At 36.8% G+C, this 20,230-nt stretch overlaps 3 protein-coding genes across 8 annotated transcripts; 1 reads left to right on the top strand and 2 right to left on the bottom strand.

The window, feature by feature from the left end:
• Positions 1-3,341: 3,341 nt before the first annotated feature.
• Positions 3,342-5,744, bottom strand: LOC116169564 (nuclear transcription factor Y subunit alpha). Of its 3 annotated transcripts, none has more exons than XM_031485684.1 (7): positions 5,392-5,550; positions 5,002-5,335; positions 4,807-4,952; positions 4,120-4,302; positions 3,979-4,070; positions 3,844-3,931; positions 3,342-3,803 (listed from the first exon to the last, which is right to left on the bottom strand). In XM_031485684.1, exons 1-7 carry the CDS (start codon positions 5,497-5,499, stop codon positions 3,726-3,728), a joined length of 1,029 nt encoding a protein of 342 aa, XP_031341544.1. In that variant the 5' UTR covers positions 5,500-5,550; the 3' UTR covers positions 3,342-3,725. The 3 variants fall into 3 exon arrangements, with proteins under 3 accessions (XP_031341544.1, XP_031341547.1, XP_031341545.1); XM_031485687.1 differs by lacking the exon at positions 5,392-5,550 and adding an exon at positions 5,602-5,744 and having other exon boundaries at positions 3,343-3,803; XM_031485685.1 differs by having other exon boundaries at positions 3,343-3,794.
• A 1,048-nt stretch (positions 5,745-6,792) lies between these two features.
• LOC116169253 (coronin-7) lies at positions 6,793-17,455 on the top strand. 2 transcript variants are annotated; one of them, XM_031485289.1, is made up of 11 exons: positions 6,793-6,974; positions 7,038-7,921; positions 7,969-8,176; positions 8,221-8,365; positions 11,507-11,998; positions 12,147-12,879; positions 13,618-13,731; positions 13,776-14,713; positions 14,762-14,897; positions 14,947-15,074; positions 15,831-17,455. In XM_031485289.1, exons 2-11 carry the CDS (start codon positions 7,072-7,074, stop codon positions 15,921-15,923), a joined length of 3,837 nt encoding a protein of 1,278 aa, XP_031341149.1. In that variant the 5' UTR covers positions 6,793-6,974; positions 7,038-7,071; the 3' UTR covers positions 15,924-17,455. The 2 variants fall into 2 exon arrangements, with proteins under 2 accessions (XP_031341149.1, XP_031341150.1); XM_031485290.1 differs by lacking the exon at positions 11,507-11,998 and having other exon boundaries at positions 6,794-6,974.
• Positions 17,456-18,126: 671 nt separating this feature from the next.
• LOC116169259 (ubiquitin-fold modifier 1) lies at positions 18,127-19,956 on the bottom strand. 3 transcript variants are annotated; one of them, XM_031485301.1, is made up of 4 exons: positions 19,745-19,934; positions 19,637-19,693; positions 18,306-18,436; positions 18,127-18,253 (listed from the first exon to the last, which is right to left on the bottom strand). In XM_031485301.1, exons 1-4 carry the CDS (start codon positions 19,747-19,749, stop codon positions 18,183-18,185), a joined length of 264 nt encoding a protein of 87 aa, XP_031341161.1. In that variant the 5' UTR covers positions 19,750-19,934; the 3' UTR covers positions 18,127-18,182. The 3 variants fall into 3 exon arrangements, with proteins under 3 accessions (XP_031341161.1, XP_031341160.1, XP_031341159.1); XM_031485300.1 differs by lacking the exon at positions 18,127-18,253 and adding an exon at positions 18,603-19,515 and having other exon boundaries at positions 18,419-18,552; positions 19,745-19,956; XM_031485299.1 differs by lacking the exons at positions 18,127-18,253; positions 18,306-18,436 and adding an exon at positions 18,443-19,515 and having other exon boundaries at positions 19,745-19,956.
• Positions 19,957-20,230: the final 274 nt, after the last annotated feature.

Consider the following 20,230-nt stretch of genomic DNA (forward strand, 5'->3'; position numbering starts at 1 on the left):
ATTACTTTCTCATAGGTTTTTACCTCCTCTTCTTGCATGTTGTTTTCTTAATTACCCCCAGTATGTGGAAATTTAGTAGTTTTTATGATCTTGTCATTAATTAGTCTAGTTTGCTATTGAATTATATTGTTCAGTATTTTGACCATTTCTGATACTTTTCTAAAAAATTTGGTGGTTTATTTTCAAATTTTTGTTTCCCATTCCCAATATTTATGAGATAATAAATTTATTACCTTGATACTTTGAACTTTCACTATTTTAAGTATACACAATTTTCAAAATCTAATTTAATCCAGGTATTTTTGACACCATATTGTGATAAGTACTTCTTTGTTTTGTGTCTAGTGTCTTCGATGTATGTATTTTCTTGTCTATAGTCCATAAGGCGGTTGTAGTTGTAGTTAATCTGTGGTGGAATAAGTATCGGCCTATGAGCTCAGCCAAGGCAATTGCATTGAGAAGAAAATACAAGGGAATAAACAGATTTTTTTTATTACACTCGATTATCTAACTGGGAGAACCTTGTCTCGAACCACAGACAACATAGTATATGTTACCTGTGCTAGAACAGAGAACTATCAAATATTGCTGTGGGTGATTTCAGGAGTGGGCTTTAATCAAATTAGTCTCTATTAGAGGACTGTGTACAGGCTACAAAAACAAATTCTTTGTAGAAGATTCTAGATCTCCACTGCTTTTATATGGGCCATCATGATAATTTAAACAGCCGTTTCAAAATGGTATATTTATAAAATTCTTTATTTTGAAACAAACCAGCGGGATTTTAGGCATTTGCATGCACCAGACAGTCCACCGCAGGTACAAAGACAATTGTATCTGAATGGGTTTTCTGATTCAAAATATCCTCACGTGGGCACCGACAAGTACAAAACACGATCGTTACCAAGGGCTTAATCTTATTAGTACTTATTGTAGCCAGTATTTTCCTCAACAGCATGGATTCAAGACTAAGTATGTGATACTAAACCATGTTATACACTGTCCAACAAAAAAACCGAAAACATTTTCTCATTGCCACTTTTTGAGCTTTACAAGACACCGTTGAGAGATTTTCAAAGCAACATTTCGTTTCGGAGAAATCATCATCAACTTTATTTTTTTATATAGACCATAACAAAAGTACATATTGTATTTAGCATCATTTTTATTACAAATCCCACGATATACAGGGTGATTCCTATAGTACCTGCCACCGTTTGGGAGCGTATAGGGGGTGCCTAGGGGAGTATTTTGATATAGGACACTTGGGGCCGGAAATCTAAAATAAGGGCGCCAGAACCAAATTTATCTTCTGGAATTTCACGCCTGTATGTAGGCAACCCAACCGACCGACGTTTCGCGCGGAGCGATGCAGAGCGACCTAGCGCGAGGAAGCGACATGGGAGGGAAGGAGGGAAAACGACAGTCAAAAGCAATAACGTTTACAAGTGTTCAACGTGGCCACCGTTGTTCTCAATGCACTTCCTACATCTAGCCAACTATTATTATACTATTGCCATAGTTTTTATTCACTTGATACGCGTCGTTGCAGACGGGATTTCGTGGGTTTAAACAAAATTCTGATCAAGTGTCAGCCACACATCGCCGCCTGAGATCGCTCCGTGTGCACCGCCGCCGGTTGGGTTGCCTACCTACAGGCGCGAAATTCCAGAAGGTAAATTTGGCTCTGGCACCCTTATTTTAGATTTCCGACCCCAAGTGTCCTATATCAAAATACTCCCCTACGCACCACCTACACGCTCCCAAACGGTGGCAGGTACTATAGGAATCACCCTGTATGTCTCACACAAAAAACAAAAGTTGGAAACTTGGTTTCAACCTTATTATCCTTCATCTTTTCTATCTCTTATTTTGTCTCTTTTAGTCGCCTTTCTTACTTCACTCGTTTTATGCTCTAATGCTGGTCTAAACTTTTGATTAAGAAGTCTGATCGAAAAAGTACGAATTGATTTGGATTCTACGCACCCAAATTAATAAGAAGAAGTGTTTTCCCGAGAAATTGAGACACTGCTTTGTTTTGAGCCCCGAAAAAAAAATTCTCAGATCGACCCGGAAAAAAATTTTTCTTATAGAACGTGGCCTGTAGAATCCATAATTTCAAACAGTTCCAAGATTGGGCTACTAGTTCAAAAGTTACAGCCCTTTGAATTTTTTTCGAAATTGGTTTCTAGTCTATAACTTTTGATTGAGAAGTCTGATCGAAAAAGTACGAATTGTTTTGGATCTTCGCCACCAAAATTTAATAAGAAAAAGTGTTTTCCCGAGAAAATTTTTGGTAGTCGATTTTTGGTAAAAAAGGAAGGTTATACACTGCCTTTTATTGAGCCCCGAAATAAAAATTGTCTCAGATCGACCGGGAAAAAAGATTTTCTTATAGAATGTGGCCTGTAGAATCCATAATTTCAAACAGTTCCAAGATTGGGCTACTAGTTAAAAAGTTACAGCCCTTTGAATTTTCTTTCGAAATTGGTTTCTAGTCCATAACTTTTGATTGAGAAGTCTAATCGAAAAAGTACGAATTGTTTTGTATTCTACGCACCAAAATTAATAAGAAAAAGTGTTTTCCCGAGAAATTTTGGTGCAGTCGATTTTTGGTAAAAAAGGAAGGTTATACACTGCCTTTTTTTGAGCCCCGAAAAAAATTGTCTCAGATCGACCCGGAAAAAAAATTTTCTTATAGAATGTGGCCTGTAGAATCCATAATTTCAAACAGTTCCGAGATTGGGCTACTAGTTCAAAAGTTACAGCCCTTTGAATTTTTTTTCGAAATTGGTTTCTAGTCTATAACTTTGGATTGAGAAGTCTGATCGAAAAAGTACGAATTGTTTTGGATTCTACGCACCAAAATTAATAAGAAAAAGTGTTTTCCCGAGAAATTTTGGTGTAGTCGATTTTTGGTAAAAAAGGAAGGTCTTCTTTTGAGCCCCGAAAAAAAAATTGTCTCAGATCGACCCGGAAACAAAATTTTCTTATAGAACGTGGCCTGTAGAATCCATAATTGCAAACAGTTCCAAGATTGGGCTACTAGTCCAAGTTACAGCCCTTCGAATTTTTTTTCGAAATTGGTTTCTAGTGCTAATCTGTTTGTGGAAAATACGCAAGTTACCTCCCATCAGGAATGGCTGTTACTCCTACCTGGATTTATCTGAATAAACAATTTTCGATGATTTCGTAATTATTCTCCTTGTATTAAACAGAAATAAATAGGTAGTTGAAATGGACATGTTGTAAGGGCACACTGAATTTGAGCACCAATAGGGGGGAGAATTAATAATAAATTCTTTGGTAAGAAAGTGTATAATGTAAAGTGCATTATAATTATGAAGATATTATCAATAGCCCTAAAATGAATTAACATAACAAGCATACCGTGAATTTATTTTAAATACTAATGCATAATAATACTTCTAATAGTAAAATATTTACTTTTTGCCGAATATTACATACAATGTATTCAAAAATTGACAATATTGACATCAAAACTATCCTTAAATAATGAACCAGTCTTCCCCTTTTTACAACAAGGTCAATAACAATATAAAATTAATAACTAAATAAATATATGTACATAAATTAACTTAAACAAGTGAGATTATTATTTACAATAACACTAAAAAGTACAAACTTGAAAATTATATACATTACAAAATGTTATCAAAAATGCCTTAAAACAGTTTTGTTTACTTATATAAGAGAAAGAAGAGCTAATTCGCATCACCTATTGATAACGGGTCTGACGAAAGGGTTTCTGTCATAACAGGTACTCCTACCGGCTGCAATAGCTGCGATTGTTAGTAAAAGTGGCATCGACTACTGACCTACCTCTATAATTATTGCATTATCTAACGGATTATTGTATGTCACGCCGATGCTTCTCTGTTGTGAGCGTTGCAGCTGCTCTTCCTCCTCCCTAAAACACAAACTGTCAGCTTGGACGCTTGCAAAACGAGCGCCTACTTTCGTTTTTTAACCGAGCCAGAGTGAAAACGTCCGCCTTCGCCACGAATTCTATTCATGGCGTGCCGATGTCTGGACTCGTGCAAGTATTTCTGCAAAGAAGAGAGATAGAAAGAGTGCAAGCGGGGGGACGTGACCTACCGGTCGCTCTTTGGGAATTTTACCCTCTGCCTCCAACTTTGCTCGTGCTTGCCTTCTTTTCAAGATTCTGCGGTACTGTTTCGCGTTGACATACAGTGGCTCCTCCTCCAAGAATTCGGTGTTCGTCGGTAACGGCATTCTTTGGAACTGGTTCACGCTGCTGCCGCTTGTACTCGGAACCATCTAACCGAATTAGTGGCAGTGGGGTAGTTTGTCGAGGGGGGAAACCACTCGGGGGATATGTACATGTTCGGAACTCTCAGAATTATTTCGCAATAAGGGCATCATTAGGGATTATAGTGCAGTATAAATAGGTGTAAATGAAGTAGGTGCCATATAGAGAAAGAAGTATAGTGTACAAGAATTTGAAGAGGCAACAAGAAAACACTAGGTATGGAAGCATAGAAAATGAAGGAATAAAGAAGTGAGGGAATGCAAAACAGGCCTATAAAGGAAGTAGAAGTGTGGGTGACCTAACAAGACTATTAAGAGGGGAAAATGTAACAAGAGCCGAAATTGGAGGCTGTACTCCACTATACAGTCTACCGTCTTATATGGATGCAAGGCATGCACATTAGAGGAGTTATCTGGGACTAACATTCCAGGAACAAAAATCAGGTAATATGCAATACATGTACAGATTTGTAGTAAATGGTTTCCCTCTCGCGGTTTATTTAGATGGCTTACCATTACAATATTGCCGTTTGACATAGCTATTTGATTTGGTGTTGTTATCGTTGACTGTGGCACTACTGTGGTTGGTGACTGACTTGGTGTTGCACTTGCTGGGGTTTGGCTGGTCAATTGTACAAGATTTCCATTTATGTTTAATACTAAAATTTCGATTGGTAGATGAGGTGTTATAATGTTTTTATTGACTACCTGTTGGTTGACTTTGAGTTATATTCGTGTTGTCTATTGCAACAGGTTGATAAATAAAGGTTTGACCGTCTGCTGTCTGCACAATTTGTGCTTGTTGTGCAGGTTGTTGAAGTAGTATTTGTCCCTGGGGCACGACTTGGATTTGTTGTATGCCCTGAGCATTTTGCAGCTGGCCCGGTTGAGGTACGGTGTGAACCATTATTTGTTGCCCATTCGCGCCTTGAATTACTTGCCCCGTTGCGTTCATCTGCATCACCTGTACTTGCGGTGAAACATTCTGTACTGCCTGCATAACGACTTGGCCATCAGCCGTTGTCAATTGTTCCATTTGGTGCTGCAAAAGGCGCAAAAATAAGACTTTGACTTCCGAAAAATACACGAAAAAACTACATTCGCTTTGCGTAAATCGCGTACGAAATTAAATGAGCGATTTTCGTTTTCTACACGACTATGCGCCATTACAGTTGTAGGAAGTAAAACATTCGACTGAAACGTCATTGAATTTGTCAATATCACTGGAAATAGTTTACCAACGAATGGATTTAGCCAAAATACCCCGCGAACTATACAAAGAAGTTGTTTGATAATTTGTGAACTTACATTGGATATTTTCTACAACAGTTTCCCAATGATTGGTCGACAAATTGTAGACCAATGGTCGACACGCACTACGAATGAACCCGTTTGTGTATTGGTGGCGATGGCTACCACTCCCTGGCGAGTAGGCAACGGTCGATGCCGGGTTAGCGGATCGAGAGCCTCTTACGTTGCGCGCGGGAAATTCGTGACCAATTACAAAAATAGAAAAGGAAAGTTAATGAATCAGTTCTAATGACTTTTCTAGGATTTCCCCCTTTTTTCAAATAAACGGTAGAAATTGTCACCCTTAAAAACGCTTGCTAGGTACAACACATCTCTTATTCTCGACTTTATATTTTGATCAAATACTTACCACCATTGTTATTCATTGCTAATACAAAAAAAGGTAATAATAATATTTAAATAAATGATTGAATTACAACCCTGACCTTGCTATAAAATAAAGAAGATAATTATTATATCACATCAAAATATAGCCTTTGATGGTAAGGAAGAGTTCACACATCATTATTTTATATAGGTACCTACTTTGTTCATCACTATCGGATCTTATTAAAAGTAGATGGTAGATGCCCTTTTATTAGATTTTTGAAAATCTTTTTTAATTTATTTGTGTCTTGAATCTCAGCATCTTGGTTCATTGAACTGAAGAATCAGAAAAATAATGATTCTAAAGAAGATTGAGCAATAGTTAAAAAATTAAGATGATGAGCAGTGTACATGGGTCATGGACGGTGCAGAAAACTCCGAGTCAATACCAAAGCAATTTCGCAATGGTAATCTGAAAAAATTTTGAGAGATCGTTCAAGGTTCAAAGTGGAACTTCTTGAAGATTATGCCATGAGCTAAAGACAAGTCATTTCTTTGATGACTAAAGATACCTAGGTGCTAGGTCTGATATCAAGAAATCAAAGAATCCGATGTAGCCCAGATAAAAAGTCGATGCTGAAGAGAACGAGGAAGTACGAAGTCCGAAGCTTGGTGTCCAAGGGTTCGAAGCATCTTACGGAGTTAGATAAAGTGAGAAAGTCGACAACATGGACAAAACCGAGGAAGTAGTCAAAAATGTTAAAGGAACAGGCGGGGAGGGAGATCAAGTAGTATTGTCTCGAACCTTTGGTAACTCAGGTAAGGTGTATAGTTTACGGTTTAAACCAAAGATGGCATTTGTCGAGAAGGTGGTCATTTGTTTTTCAGTGTGAACGTAGCATAACCGGCGTTCCTTAATCAGTCACCGTTTTTTTCGAGGATGTAAAGGGTTCGTCATTTCCATAAGGTTTAAACTTAAATGAAATTTTGTGGGCGTCCCTATAAAATTGTAAATGAATCGTGTCATACTATTCTTTTACCAGTGAATACCTTTTCATTAAAAAGTAAGCCTTTTCAGCTTAATACACCTACACCCTAGCAAACAATGAAAACATCATCATTTGTAGTTAGCTGATATTGGAAAACACCTCATCCCTTGAAATGGCTTGGAGATTTAAAGCTTCCAAATACAAAAATGCAGCTCCAATTGTACCGAAACCCGAAACATATGTTCGAGATATATGTGTTGGTTCTTATCAAACTTATGGAAATACGATCACAGCATCTGCCAAATTTATGGCATTTAATTGGGACCATGCTGGATCAAGTCTCGCGGTACTGCCCATCGATGACTGCGGGAGAAAAAGTAAACTCATGCCGCTATTGCATGCACACTCGGACACAGTTACCGACATGCAATTTTCACCATTCCACGATGGCCTACTAGCGACTGGTTCACAAGACTGCTTAGTTAAAATATGGCACATTCCAGAGGCGGGACTACAAGAATCGCTCAGTAATTCTGAATGCACATTCTCTCACAAACAAAGACGGGTTGAAGGGGTTGGATTTCATCCGACCGCCGATTTCCTTCTCCATTCCACTTCGTATACCACGTTAACCTTGTGGGACTTGATATCGCAGCAAGACTTCTTTACCAACAGTGATCATACCGATATAATTCAATCTACCAGCTGGAAAAAGGACGGCAGTCTAATAGTCACCTCGTGTAAAGATAAGCAAGTTCGTATAATCGATCCTAGAGTAGAAACCTCCTGTGTGAAGTCGGCGAATAGTCACCAGAGTATTAAAGATTCGCGGGTGGTTTGGTTGGGGGACCATGACAAGATATTGACCACTGGTTTCGATGCATCCAGATTAAGGCAGGTTATTGTTCGCGATTTAAGAAACTTTTCCAACCCGGAGAAGACACTGGAACTGGATTGCTCGACTGGAATATTAATTCCTTTGTATGATCCTGACACTGGCATGCTATTTTTGGCAGGGAAAGGTAAAGTTTCCTGTTTTTATATTAGTATAAGTAACTTGTACTCATAGGTGATACTACAATTTCCTACATGGAAATATCGGATAAAGAGCCTTACCTAATAGAAGGTCTGCGTCACACTGGAGAGCAAACGAAAGGTGCCTGTTTAGTGCCAAAGCGTGCTTTGAACGTTATGCAAGGGGAAGTCAATCGAGTTCTGCAGCTAACCAGCGGATCGGTTATACCAATCACTTACCAAGTGCCACGAAAAACTTACAGGTGCTTTAGACGTGTCCGTATCGTGTTTATAACTCATTTTGCAGGGATTTTCACGCCGATTTATACCCGGACACGACAGGGTATGTTTCGGATCTTACCGCTGCCGCCTGGTTCCAGGGTAAAAACATTCCAGTTGCTAAAATTAGTTTAGATCCAGCTAAACGGCCTAATGGAGAGGCTCCTATTACGGTAAGTTGGTAGAAAGACACCTTTAGGTGTATCTTACATTTAAGTAAGGTGGAAAGTGTGAATGAATTTAGGGATTCGCATAAGACAGGTCAAGTTAGTGCCTGGTTTAGTATCTAGGAGGTAAGATCGAAACAATTTTTCTCAGAGAAAATACCATTTAGTTTTGCTGGCAGTTTCAAGTAGATTTTGTATTGTTACGAACAAAAAAAAAATGAAATCACTGTGTAACATTGTATTATTATCTTATCATTGTGTTGCATATGGGAGATGGCTATCTTTCAAACTAATTATTATATCTTGTATGTCAATGCATTTGTAAAGGTGTAATGTGGAGACCTGGTGGTGCTGGTGACCTTATGAATAAAAAGGGAAATATTAAATAAAAAAGATCTATATTTTTATGCAATTTGGAATTTTTGTAATATTATAAGATCGCTTGCTTGATTCCTGCTTTGCAAATAGGTTCACAAGGCTTAACAGGGCTTTTTTTCTCTCTTGAAAACTAAGTCATTTGTTAATGTTACTTTATGTTCTGTATTTTTCTATGGAGCAATACTGCTGTATTTAAAAGGTTACAGTATATAGCTTGAGTATGCTCCATATCCTTGAACCATCTGGTAGAAGGATCCTTGACTTGGTTGAGTTCATTCAACTTTTTGAATAGTGGTACTAATGGGCCAGTCATATTAGGTAAAAATACCTCTACCTGGAAATAATTCCTTAAAAGGTGAAACTTTGCATATGTATAGTAGTACTAGGAATCAGTAACAACATTTATCAAAAATCAACATATATTCATGCTATGCTACGGCCGCCATCTTGGAATCTTGAAATTTACAATCATATTGATGTGGAAATTTCATTGATTCTGCCTGAAGACACCCCGAAATTGATCACTACGACGAAAATAATAACCTTAATTACTCCACGGACGGATATGAAGACATACATAAATTTCATGATTTTTTAATTGTTTCACCTTTCAAGCTAATTCCTTTTCTATACAAAGAGGTTATGTTGAAATAGTATTTCGCCTTTGCTATACATTATTGTGTTAAAAAATCACAATTTGATGCTAATAATAAACAGCACTCTTTCTCCTTGCTAATAATAAAAAGAATAGGTAATCCTAAGTTGATATTAAACATTTAAGTTACAAACAAATTCATAGTTAGTGGTATAGAGCCATCTACTCCTTGCGTTGACATGGTTTTTAAAAATTATACAGTCGATCCATATGCACGCATTTCCAAAAAATTCCCTTTATAGTGAGTCATTAGTCTGGAACAATCATATATGATCCCACACATAAACGTCCAGTGGCGTTATATCTGGAGAGCTAGGGGTCTAACGCCGCGGACCTCTTCAAAATAGTTTGCCAAAGACATGTAAGCATCATGGGTACAATGAGCCGGCGCTCCGTCAAGTTACAACCAGTAGTTTTCCCCAAGTAATGTCTGCTAGAATGGTACATTGACATCTATGATTGTTAAAAATAAATTCCTAACGGTCATAATTTTAGAAAATCTAAAATAAAACGGAAAGCATAACAGATAGGTATAGCTAATGTAATAATCGAGTCCATGGTACAATAAGACAAGGTATGCCTATAACTAAACGCAGATGACGTTTTTATCCCAATGACGTCACAAGAATCACCGCCAAGTTTGAAAATGACATACACTTTATACTTGAATTAGAAGTGCCATTGCAATTACTCAATTAATTTGGTTGAGTAATAATACTGAATGCATTTAGATATAAATATAAGGCAACAGAGAAGCTAAACGTACCACATACTTTATTTCAGAAATTTAATTAGCCTTTTAAGTTTTTTTAATTACCGCTAGAGGTCTCGTCCTTTTGAAAACGCTAATATAATGTTTCCTTTTTTTACTTACATGTTTTATTGTAACTTTAAATATTTGTATTGATAACATGCAATAATTAATACTTTGTAAGTTTAATGTGAGAAACTTGACGCAGTTGACATGGATTGAACAAATCTTATCACATCCGTAAAGGGGATACATTTTTATTAACTGGTAGGACTACACAAACCCCATTACTTTATTGAACGGTGGAGCCAAGTTATTCCAATGACGCCACGTATAGGCATACCTTGTCTTATTGTACCATGATTGAGTCATAGGTACCAGGCTAAAAAAAACAGTTAAACATTTTGAAAACCTTCAATGAAGAGTATAGGAAAATGTGGTATCAAACGACGTAGATTTTTATGTAGATCTCGAAAATGCAATAAAATACAGGGAGTGCTATTTCAAATAAGAAAGTTGCTAGCCACATACGGTAAAACCGGAAGTGAAACAATTATGATATTTTTTTGCAATATAATATCATGAAAAACTAAAGGTGAGCCTTGCGTCACTAGTTTATGAACCAATTTCCAACTATTTCAAATTGTTCCCATCTGCTTTTCGCTCATGTGTTGACATGTGATAGAGAATAACTCGTTTTAAATTTGTTCACAAACTAGTGACGCAGGACTCATTATTCATGAATTCAACTGTATATGGTATATTCATTACTGCATTGATCCTGGTTCCATTCTGTTCATTTATTTAAATTTTTAACGTGGCTTATCATTGGAAATATGCCAATTTTTTATAGTAAATAGATTGTGATTAATGATTAGTATCAATTTTGCTTCAACCCTATCCACAATTTATCTTATTTGGAGTGTACCAATGGAACGTCAACACTTGTATGTACGGGGGTGGGACGTCTGCGATTAGCAAGTTTGAAAAAATAGAACAGATAGATTCTAAGAGTGCAGATAGGCTGGGGCCAGATTAACGTTTTTCTGTAAATTACAAGCAAAAATCTCGGTTTTCCATAAGTAGTCTTATTGTAAGGGCTGTGATTTTTGTGGTACATCAAGTACTTCGGTTTCCTTTTTTGATTTTGCTTAGAAGGTACACAACATGCCCTTTAAATGCACACTAAAGTATAGGCCTTCTCCGTTTTAGAAATTGTAAATTTTTAAGGAAACTCACTTTTACCTAACAAGTAGTCTGTTGTGACTTGTGAGTAATATCTTTAGATATGTGTGTATGATTTATCCGTTGATTTACATATGGTACCGAGTACTATTTAACATAACATCCCTTCACTCAATAGGTGCATAGAGGTCCATTAAGCAAATTAAAAGAAGCAATGGAAAACTCTCAGAACAGCATTGAAACGCAACACCATTCCAAAGTAACACAGCCAAAAGTAACTAGCGCAATAGTCAAAAACGACTTTGTGCCTATTAAGGCAAAGATTAGTAACTTAGAAAAGGACAATTTTAAAGAGAACTCTTCCAAACACAAGCCAATGCCTAGTGACAAAGCGAAAAGCGACAGCGCACATATTTCCGACAATAAGATTAGCGAGTATAATAAAATTAATAGCAACGAGTTCAGTACAGCAGAAAAATCGGAATTAGAAAATGGGATTCACATTGTCCCACCGAAACCAATGCCAAGGACCTCGAGAACTGGATCGATTTGTGAAGTTATAGAAGACAGTAGCACAACACCGAAACCTGTGGCGCGACCAAGGACAAATAGCTGTGCTCCGATTATAACTGCTGTTAATCCTAATTTACCCATCGTTGGAGGTTACAAGGTGCAGCTTTCTCTTTCTGTTTAGTAGACATCCATTTTTGTCCAGCATGTTTAGTGATGTACAAATTTTTATGTTTAGCTTAGCTTTGTGTGTACGTGTGCTACTATTTACAGTGATGGCGTAATGTAATTGCAAATTTCTGTTGCAGCCTCGTCTAGGTCCAAAACCATTCACACCTCCTAAACTAAACGAAAGCGAGAGCTTCGACAAAGTGTTCTGTGTTCCACCAGTACCGAGTGGTAAGGCTCAAAATGGTGTTCACGAAAATGACATATCAAATTCTGAAATTAGAGAAGATGTTGAAGGTACGACGCAGGCGTGTGAAGACAATTTGCATAAACTAGAATTAAGCGCAGAAGATGAAAATGGTGGCGAGGCAGAGGTGAAAACGCCTACAACTGCAGAACGAAGAAAATTATTTGAACCCAAGCACGAGGAAGAGGAGCTCAAAGTTGAAGACAATCACGAGGAAGACTCCTCCAGAGAGACACCTAGAACACCCACCACTGCAGAACGACGAAAAATGTTCGAGACACGCAATGACTCCAAAGAGAATGACCCCGAAGATAATTTTGACGGAAATGATCTAGGCGGTAATTTTGAAAGAGCGTCTGCTCAAAGAACCAGCATCGCGGAGCGGCGGAAGATGTACGAGAATCGCTCGCTGTCGGTAAAGGAGACGAACAGTGACAAAATGGCGGCCTCTCCGATATTATTAAGGCGTAAGGGTTCATTTAAAAATCAGAAGGACGATGAGTCTGAAGAAAATCGGAAAAATTCGCAGATTGTTAAGCAGCAATCTTTGGATCCTCAGATGGGGAAGAAGGTTGAACCGCTTGCTGTCCCTGCACCAACACCGAAACGTACATCTACCGTCTTTGGTTAGTTTTTTGCTTTGAAATTCATACCTTAATTAGTTTCTTCCACTGACCTTTGCTTGGTTCCAATTGATTGACAGCCAAAAAAATATTATTGTTTAATCCGGTATTAAGACATTTGATTGGTTTTATATTGCAGTAGGCAGCCAATCAAATGTCAAAATTTTTGTTTAAACTCGGATTTGGCAAATAATGTAGAATTTTGATTATAAAATTCGCTTTCCTGCAACCGGTCGTAAGTATCATACTTAGTGGACCAAAGGTGATTTTAAAATAGGATAACGAATAGAATACGGAGACCATCTTATAGAGAAAAAGAGAAACCGAAAGGGGGTAAGTCTGACGTGTTTCGAGAGTGGCCAATTTTAAATTAAAGTACAACGTTTCCTTCCTTTTTGCTAATACAATCGATAACTTTGTAAGGAGCTGACCGATTTGGCTGAAATTTTGTACCAATGTTCTCTCTAATGGAAAGCTAAGAAGATTTTGCAAACAAATGGGAAATGCCCTTTTTTGCTATAAAACTTGTATTTATTGAATAAGGTATGAGCAACAAAATTTTGATTGATAGAAGCCCGTGGACATTTTAGGTCCTGTCTAATATCAATCAATCAAATTATACTTAGACATCGTCTCCAATATTCTATTCTTTATATTATATTTTTAATTATCTCAGTTGCATTCTTGATTTAATTCCACCCAGTGGTGTTCAGGGTCAACATTAACTGATTTTGTTAACAGGGCGAGTTTCCAAATTTCGTCTCCTGAAAGGAACACCGGCGCACAAGTCTCAACATATCGAAAACATAAGGAACGTTAGCAGGCAGATTCCAGGAGAATGTGATGGATTTCAAGGTAGAGAACTATACTCAAGCTTGGTATTTTACATCTAGTTTTAGCTAACCCCGAGCGGGTTGCCGTGCCGTTAAGTGGACCCGGTGGTAAAATTGCGATATTCGAGTTGAGCAAAAGAGGCAAGTTGCCAGATGGCGTTATACCGGCTTTAGTACACGGCAGCAACGTCATGGATTTCTATTGGGATCCGTTTGACAACAGTCGCCTGGCGGTGGCTTGCGATGATGGCATGATTAAACTGTGGCGTATCGCGGAGAGCGGTTTAAGTGAACCTATTAATACACCTGAAGAGGAGTTTAGTGCGCATTCGGATAAAATTTATTTTATTAAGTTTCATCCTTTGGCGCAAAATGTATTAGCGTCAGGGTCGTACGATATGACGGTTAGGATTTGGAATTTGAGCAATACAAGTGAAAACATTGTGCTTGAGGGACATACCGAGCATATTTTTAGTTTTGCGTGGTCGCCTTGCGGGGTTTATTGTGCCACGGTCAGCAAAGATGGTAAAATTAGAATTTATAATCCAAGAAAGGGTACTTCGCCTATTTACACTGGAAAGGGACCCGTGGGTAGTAGAGGTGCGCGTGTTGTGTGGGCTCTTGAAGGCAGTTGTATTGTTGTGACCGGATTTGATAAAGTGTCTGAAAGGCAAATAATGGTTTATAAGGCAAATGACCTAAGTGCTCCACTTAACACAGTTGGGTTGGACGTTTCTCCCGCCATTCTGATGCCTTTTTACGATGAAGACAGTTCTACCCTGTTCCTAACTGGTAAAGGTGATTCTACAATCTACGCGTACGAAGTCACGGAAGAAGCGCCATATATTTGCCCATTAAGCCACCATCGATGCAGTACACTACATCAGGGATTGTCATTTTTACCAAAGAACGAATGTGACGTGAGTAACGTTGAATTCGCCAAAGCTTTGAGGTTGACAAATAACACAATCGAACCCCTATCTTTCACTGTTCCTCGCATTAAGGTAATTGTTTTTCCACGCTACCACAATGTCTAATTATGGTCAATGTAGATGGAGCTATTCCAAGATGATCTTTTCCCACCAACAATAGTGACTTGGAAACCCACACTTAGTAGTTCAGAGTGGTTTGCGGGGCGGAATAAGGAACCTTTAAGAGTTAGTTTGAAACCCGAAGGCATGGATTTATGTAAGTTAATTTTTCAAGTCCTATTAAATGATTTACAAATTTTTTGTAGTGTCAGATGTGCAAGCGTCTGCATCCGATAAAACAAATAAGTCATCAGAAAGCTTCACGGCGCCTGCTATCGGTCGTTTAGGATGGGGGCCGGACTTGACTGGGCAAGTTAAAACAAAACAGGATGAGGTTGGTATTATTATTATTATTATTTAAATAGTGTAGCTGCGTCACTTCTTACTTAAAATAATTCTCCATGAGTGGGATGGTTTAATTAACTGTGATCGCAGTTGTGTTTTAACATAGGGGCTGCTTTCCACAGTTGACCTTGAAGGTATGTAGTGTAAAATTTTAATCGTGCAGATTTAAAAGATGGAAAGTTCTGTATCATTATCGGAAGCTTTGTTACAGATGGCTCAAGGTAGCTGTTGGGCTGCCTGTTACAATGTTTTTGTATAGATATATATAGATATAGGTTTGCTTCTTAGCGGTCCGGACCTACTTCTGCGGTTTTAAACTACTATTAGTTTAGGGGAATTATCCTAGAGGTCTGGAATTTTTTGCAATAGATAGCCTATACCTTGAAGGTATGCCAGACGGCCTTCAAATTTTGCTGTCATAAGAGGGGCTACCCCCTTTTTTCTTCATGGTACTCCAATGAAAGGTCTCGATGAAAGGAATTAGTTTCTACAAACCATACTCCCCCTCGACTCATTATCATGATCGGTTAGAATTCCATATCCCTCGAGTGGATTGTCGGAGGAGGGATTCGTCTAAACTAGTGGTGATTGTGAAAACTTAATTATGAATATATTTTGATTTCTATTGTAAGCTTGAGTGACTATTCCATTGTGTCGTTAATTAGTTAATTATTTGACGTGGCTGTACTCTCCAACTGTTTTAGTTTACATTTCAACACAGTAGATCAAAATTTTCTCTGTTTAGATTCAGAAGTCCGTAAGTAGCCGTCTTGAAGTTAATATGACATTGGAACAGGACAATATGGAAGGAGTGGACGAGAAAGAGTGGGATGAGTGAACTAATCAGGCCTTAGAATAATTTTTAAATTGGCAACAAAATTCCAAGTTTTTGTGTTTTTAATTACTCATAATTGAGGTGTAAAGGGCCATTTTCAATTAAGCATAATATCATTTGCATCTAGTCCTTTGATAAAGTGCTTTAGTTAAATATTGTTTGTACATGATATTTGCTGTGTTCGTTACATGTAGGTTTTATATTTATTGCATATTGTATTTATATTGATATTCTTTTTTATGTACAACATTTATTTATTACTTTTCTGTTTTTTTGGAGATGATGTGATCAGTACTGGTCATTACTTTCAGTTGAAAGCACAGTATAAATGCTTATCATTCGGCTTTCCTGCTTACTCCAAAATGAGCATGAATAGATTGATGAAGAACATTATTATTAGTAGAAATCATTTTTTCTAAAATGTGCACGACTTATGAATTGTTCCATACTACCTTAGTCGCAGTTATTGGACTTGTTAAATAAAACGCTGACGTTTTTCCTGGCGAACTAGTTTTTAATTGTGTTTTCTAAGGCGATTGATTTCGTGTTAAGAGCCATCATCAGACCAAGCTGTGATTTGTATAATAATACATTTATAACGGTACGCCGTGAATGTGACGCTTGAGGGTATACCGTATTAATAAATGTAACTTCAATGTAACATATTACGCAAATTACAGCTAGGCATGATGATGGGTTATTACCTGAAATAGATCACCACAGAAAATACGAATAAAAACTAGATTTCCAGAAAAAACGTCTGCGTTTTATTTAACAATTTCCCCAATTGAAATGCTAGTCAAAGATTCTTGAGTCAATATTTATTGTGTTGCAACCAATCTTTAGATATAATTTAAATGGTAAAATTATATTAGTGAACTAAGAACAAATAAAACTGCCTGCTTCCTCTAGCTAGAATAATGTTCTTTGTCATTAATCTATGTCTATTCCCCTACTTCTGTGATAAAAAATTTGCTTCACAAAAAAGACTGTCCCGACAGCATCATCAGTTTTAAGGAACCATAGAGGTAAAAGAAATTGCTTCCTGTAATTTAATATCTACTCATTTTTGACTTGGAGAAGTGTAACTTGCTCAAGAATAAGTTATTTTCATCTGTGATTGTGACAGTTTTTATTGGAATTTTTGTGTAATTTTCATGACATTTTAGATATTTTTGTAGGCATTTGTAATTAAAAATGTAAGTCACAAACTATTGTAAACGTTGATCTCAAGTGAAGTCTTGCTCATTTTCGTAAAACTGCTAATTTTTATATTTCATGTATACAACAAAGTTATATTATTAAAGCTTGCCAATGCGATGGTAATGGAACATACACTTAGCTTTCAACATATTTGTATTACATCTGTGGGTATGTATTGTTTATTTTTTTGGTTATAGTATGAGTAAAATGTAAGTGTAAAACTATCGCTGATGTGTGACAATGTAGGTTTAATATTTTATTGTATACTCATAATTGCTATGTATTGCCATAATATTACATATTTGTAGCTGATTACACAGACTTAGAATTTCTTTTCTTTGTTTCAGTGACTTATCAGATAAGCAATTAGGAATTTGACATTAATTTAGCCTAAGCATGCCTATAGGGGTCAAAGATTAAAAGTATAAGAACCTCAAGAGTGATAAAAATAGCAAAATTTTATTGTTACAAGGACTACAATGTTTTAGTAACCCACTTTACAGAGGATACCACATCTTAAATAATTCAAAATGGCGCCACATCCGGAAATACAGGAAGTACCTATTTTTAATGGTAACCCCTATTGTTTATTGCAATTTTGGACTCTACATGAAATTCCAGTTCCTGCTACCCACATGATTCTTAAGTTACTTTTATCTCTCCCATTATAGAAAATGTAAGAAAAATATGGTGTGAGAAAAACTTCTCGTAAAAATTTACAAAAAGACTGACCCACACTCCTCTACTTTCTTACTTGACATCAAAAATTGACTGCTGGTCCCCACAAATGCAGGAAGATAAGTGTGGCAACCAATTTATCCTCCCTGTGGAGTGGGAATGCATCATATAGTTTTACTTAGTAGTGATTAATTTCAGAAAATCCCCAGGATAGAATTTTATCCAGGAAAACAGCTAAAAAAAAACTGCTACAAGCTGGTAATCTTTAATTAAAAATTAAGGTAGAAGAATGGATTTTTATTTTGAGCTTGTAAATATAAAATAATTAAATACATAACATATTTAATAAAATATAAAATGTAATACATTACAAAAAAGTTATTAATTTTGACTGCCAACACGATCCCGGGGTATTATTCGTAATTCTGAACCATGCTTCAAAAAAACGTTTCCTGAAATAAAAAAACCTAATTCACAGATGAAATTGCAATAATCAAAACTCACCTGCTGTCTGCTGTGGATTAATTCCTACGCCATCATCCGTGATAATTGCAGATGTGGCAGGCGGTACTCTAAACTCTTCGGCTGCAAATTTTAATACTGCAGTGAAGGGTGTCGCTTCGGGTACGCTCAGCCTGGAGACGAAAATCATTTACTCACACAACAATATCAGACATGAGTTGATTCCAAAGTTTCACATTCAGCCCCTTTTTCGCTTCCGCTATACGTAAATCAATATATCTTCCTAAATCTAAATGATCGCGATATAAAAACTTTACAACTTTCACTAAATCTTCATACATTAAATTAGGACATATTGACGTTTCGGGATCACCCATCCACTTCATTTCGGAATTATGCGGTATATAATTCATCATACAGCCGATGTATATAATAAAATCGAATAATTTAATTAAAAATTCGTTGTACCTAAGACAAACTTTTGATAACCTTTGTCTATCAACGTACCGAAACAGGCTTAACCAAAACTGTTTGCTTAATACACTACGATCTTCCATTTTCATGTACAAGTTTTCTAAAATGATATTTGTAACGGGCGCTTCATTTTCAATATTTACAGTTAAAATTGTTACGAGTAACGGCAGGGTCGATTGTAATTTATAGCTTAAAAACATATTCGAAATAACTCCTTTAACATTCTCTATTCGTCCACATTCGCACTCCTGCAGCCAATTCGTTAAGAGAAGACGACACTGAAGGAATTGAATGTCAATATTATCTTTGTTGGCGATTGTGTAATCGATAATTTGGGTGTGGGAGGCTGACATGAGTATTAATCTACTGATCACCTTTTCAAACCGTTCTCGTGGAAACAAGGACGTGTACATACGGATCGCGTTATCTAAAGTTTGTATCGGAATGTTTTTTTGAAAAAATTTCGTCAACAGATTATCACAGGCTTTTAAAAAGAAATCTACACTGTAAACTTTAGTTCGTGATTTCTGTTTCCACCATGCGTTTAACACTGAGAAAAATGTGTTCGTACACTGCTTCAATTGAAGATTACGCACACTATCTTCAATCAATTTTCCTAGCTTAAAGCCATTTTTTAACTCTTCAATGCTCACACTATTTAACCATGTGTTCGTCTCGTACATATTAACGTATTTATCGAATGAGGCGAAAAGATTTGTTATGTCTGTCGATATACTTTCGTAAGTCGTCATTTCTCGATCGTTACAGTTGGGCGCATCTGCTAACAAAAGGTAGAATTATACAAGCATAAATAAGGTGATTGTTCGGTACTCGATTTATGGAAGCAAGGGCAAGTGAAACTAAACCAATTCAATTTAGATTTGCTAGCAAATACTTACACTTTATAAGGGAGCTTAGGATCCGATGTAAGAGTAATTTTGAATGTTACTTTAGACCTGAAAGTAGGAGAATTTTAAGAAACATATGGAAGAAGTGTAGTTACTTACGCCATATTGCGTGTTACGGTTTGTTTTCGTTAGAGGATTTTAAAGGGAGGTGAAATAGAAAATTCCTTAGAAAATGCACCTAGTTTTTCAAAGAGTATCTTTTTGATAAGAAAATTTGAAAAGACACTTTGACATCTGACATAAAATGAGCAGATTCCGCATTTCCAACCTACCAATGAATAAAGAACACCACATTGTCGCCAACTTGCGGGCATTAAAGTTGCTAAAAAAAAATTTAAATGTTATTGTACAGGGTGGCGCAATAGAACGTTGATATTTGGAAAAAATTTAAAAATGAATTTATAGGGAGTAAATCAAGTTTGTTTTTTTAAAAATATTATTTAACCCTACCCTCTCTACGACGGCACTCCTCGTGAGCGAAGATGAGTGACGACTTTTCTCACTAATGCTGGTGTATTCACTGCCATTTCACTACAGATATTCTTTTTGAGCTGATCAATGTTTCTCGTATTGTTGCTGTAGACT

This window comes from Photinus pyralis, unplaced genomic scaffold (assembly GCF_008802855.1).
Source record: "Photinus pyralis isolate 1611_PpyrPB1 unplaced genomic scaffold, Ppyr1.3 Ppyr1.4_LG4, whole genome shotgun sequence".
Classification (NCBI taxonomy): Eukaryota; Metazoa; Arthropoda; class Insecta; order Coleoptera; family Lampyridae; genus Photinus; species Photinus pyralis.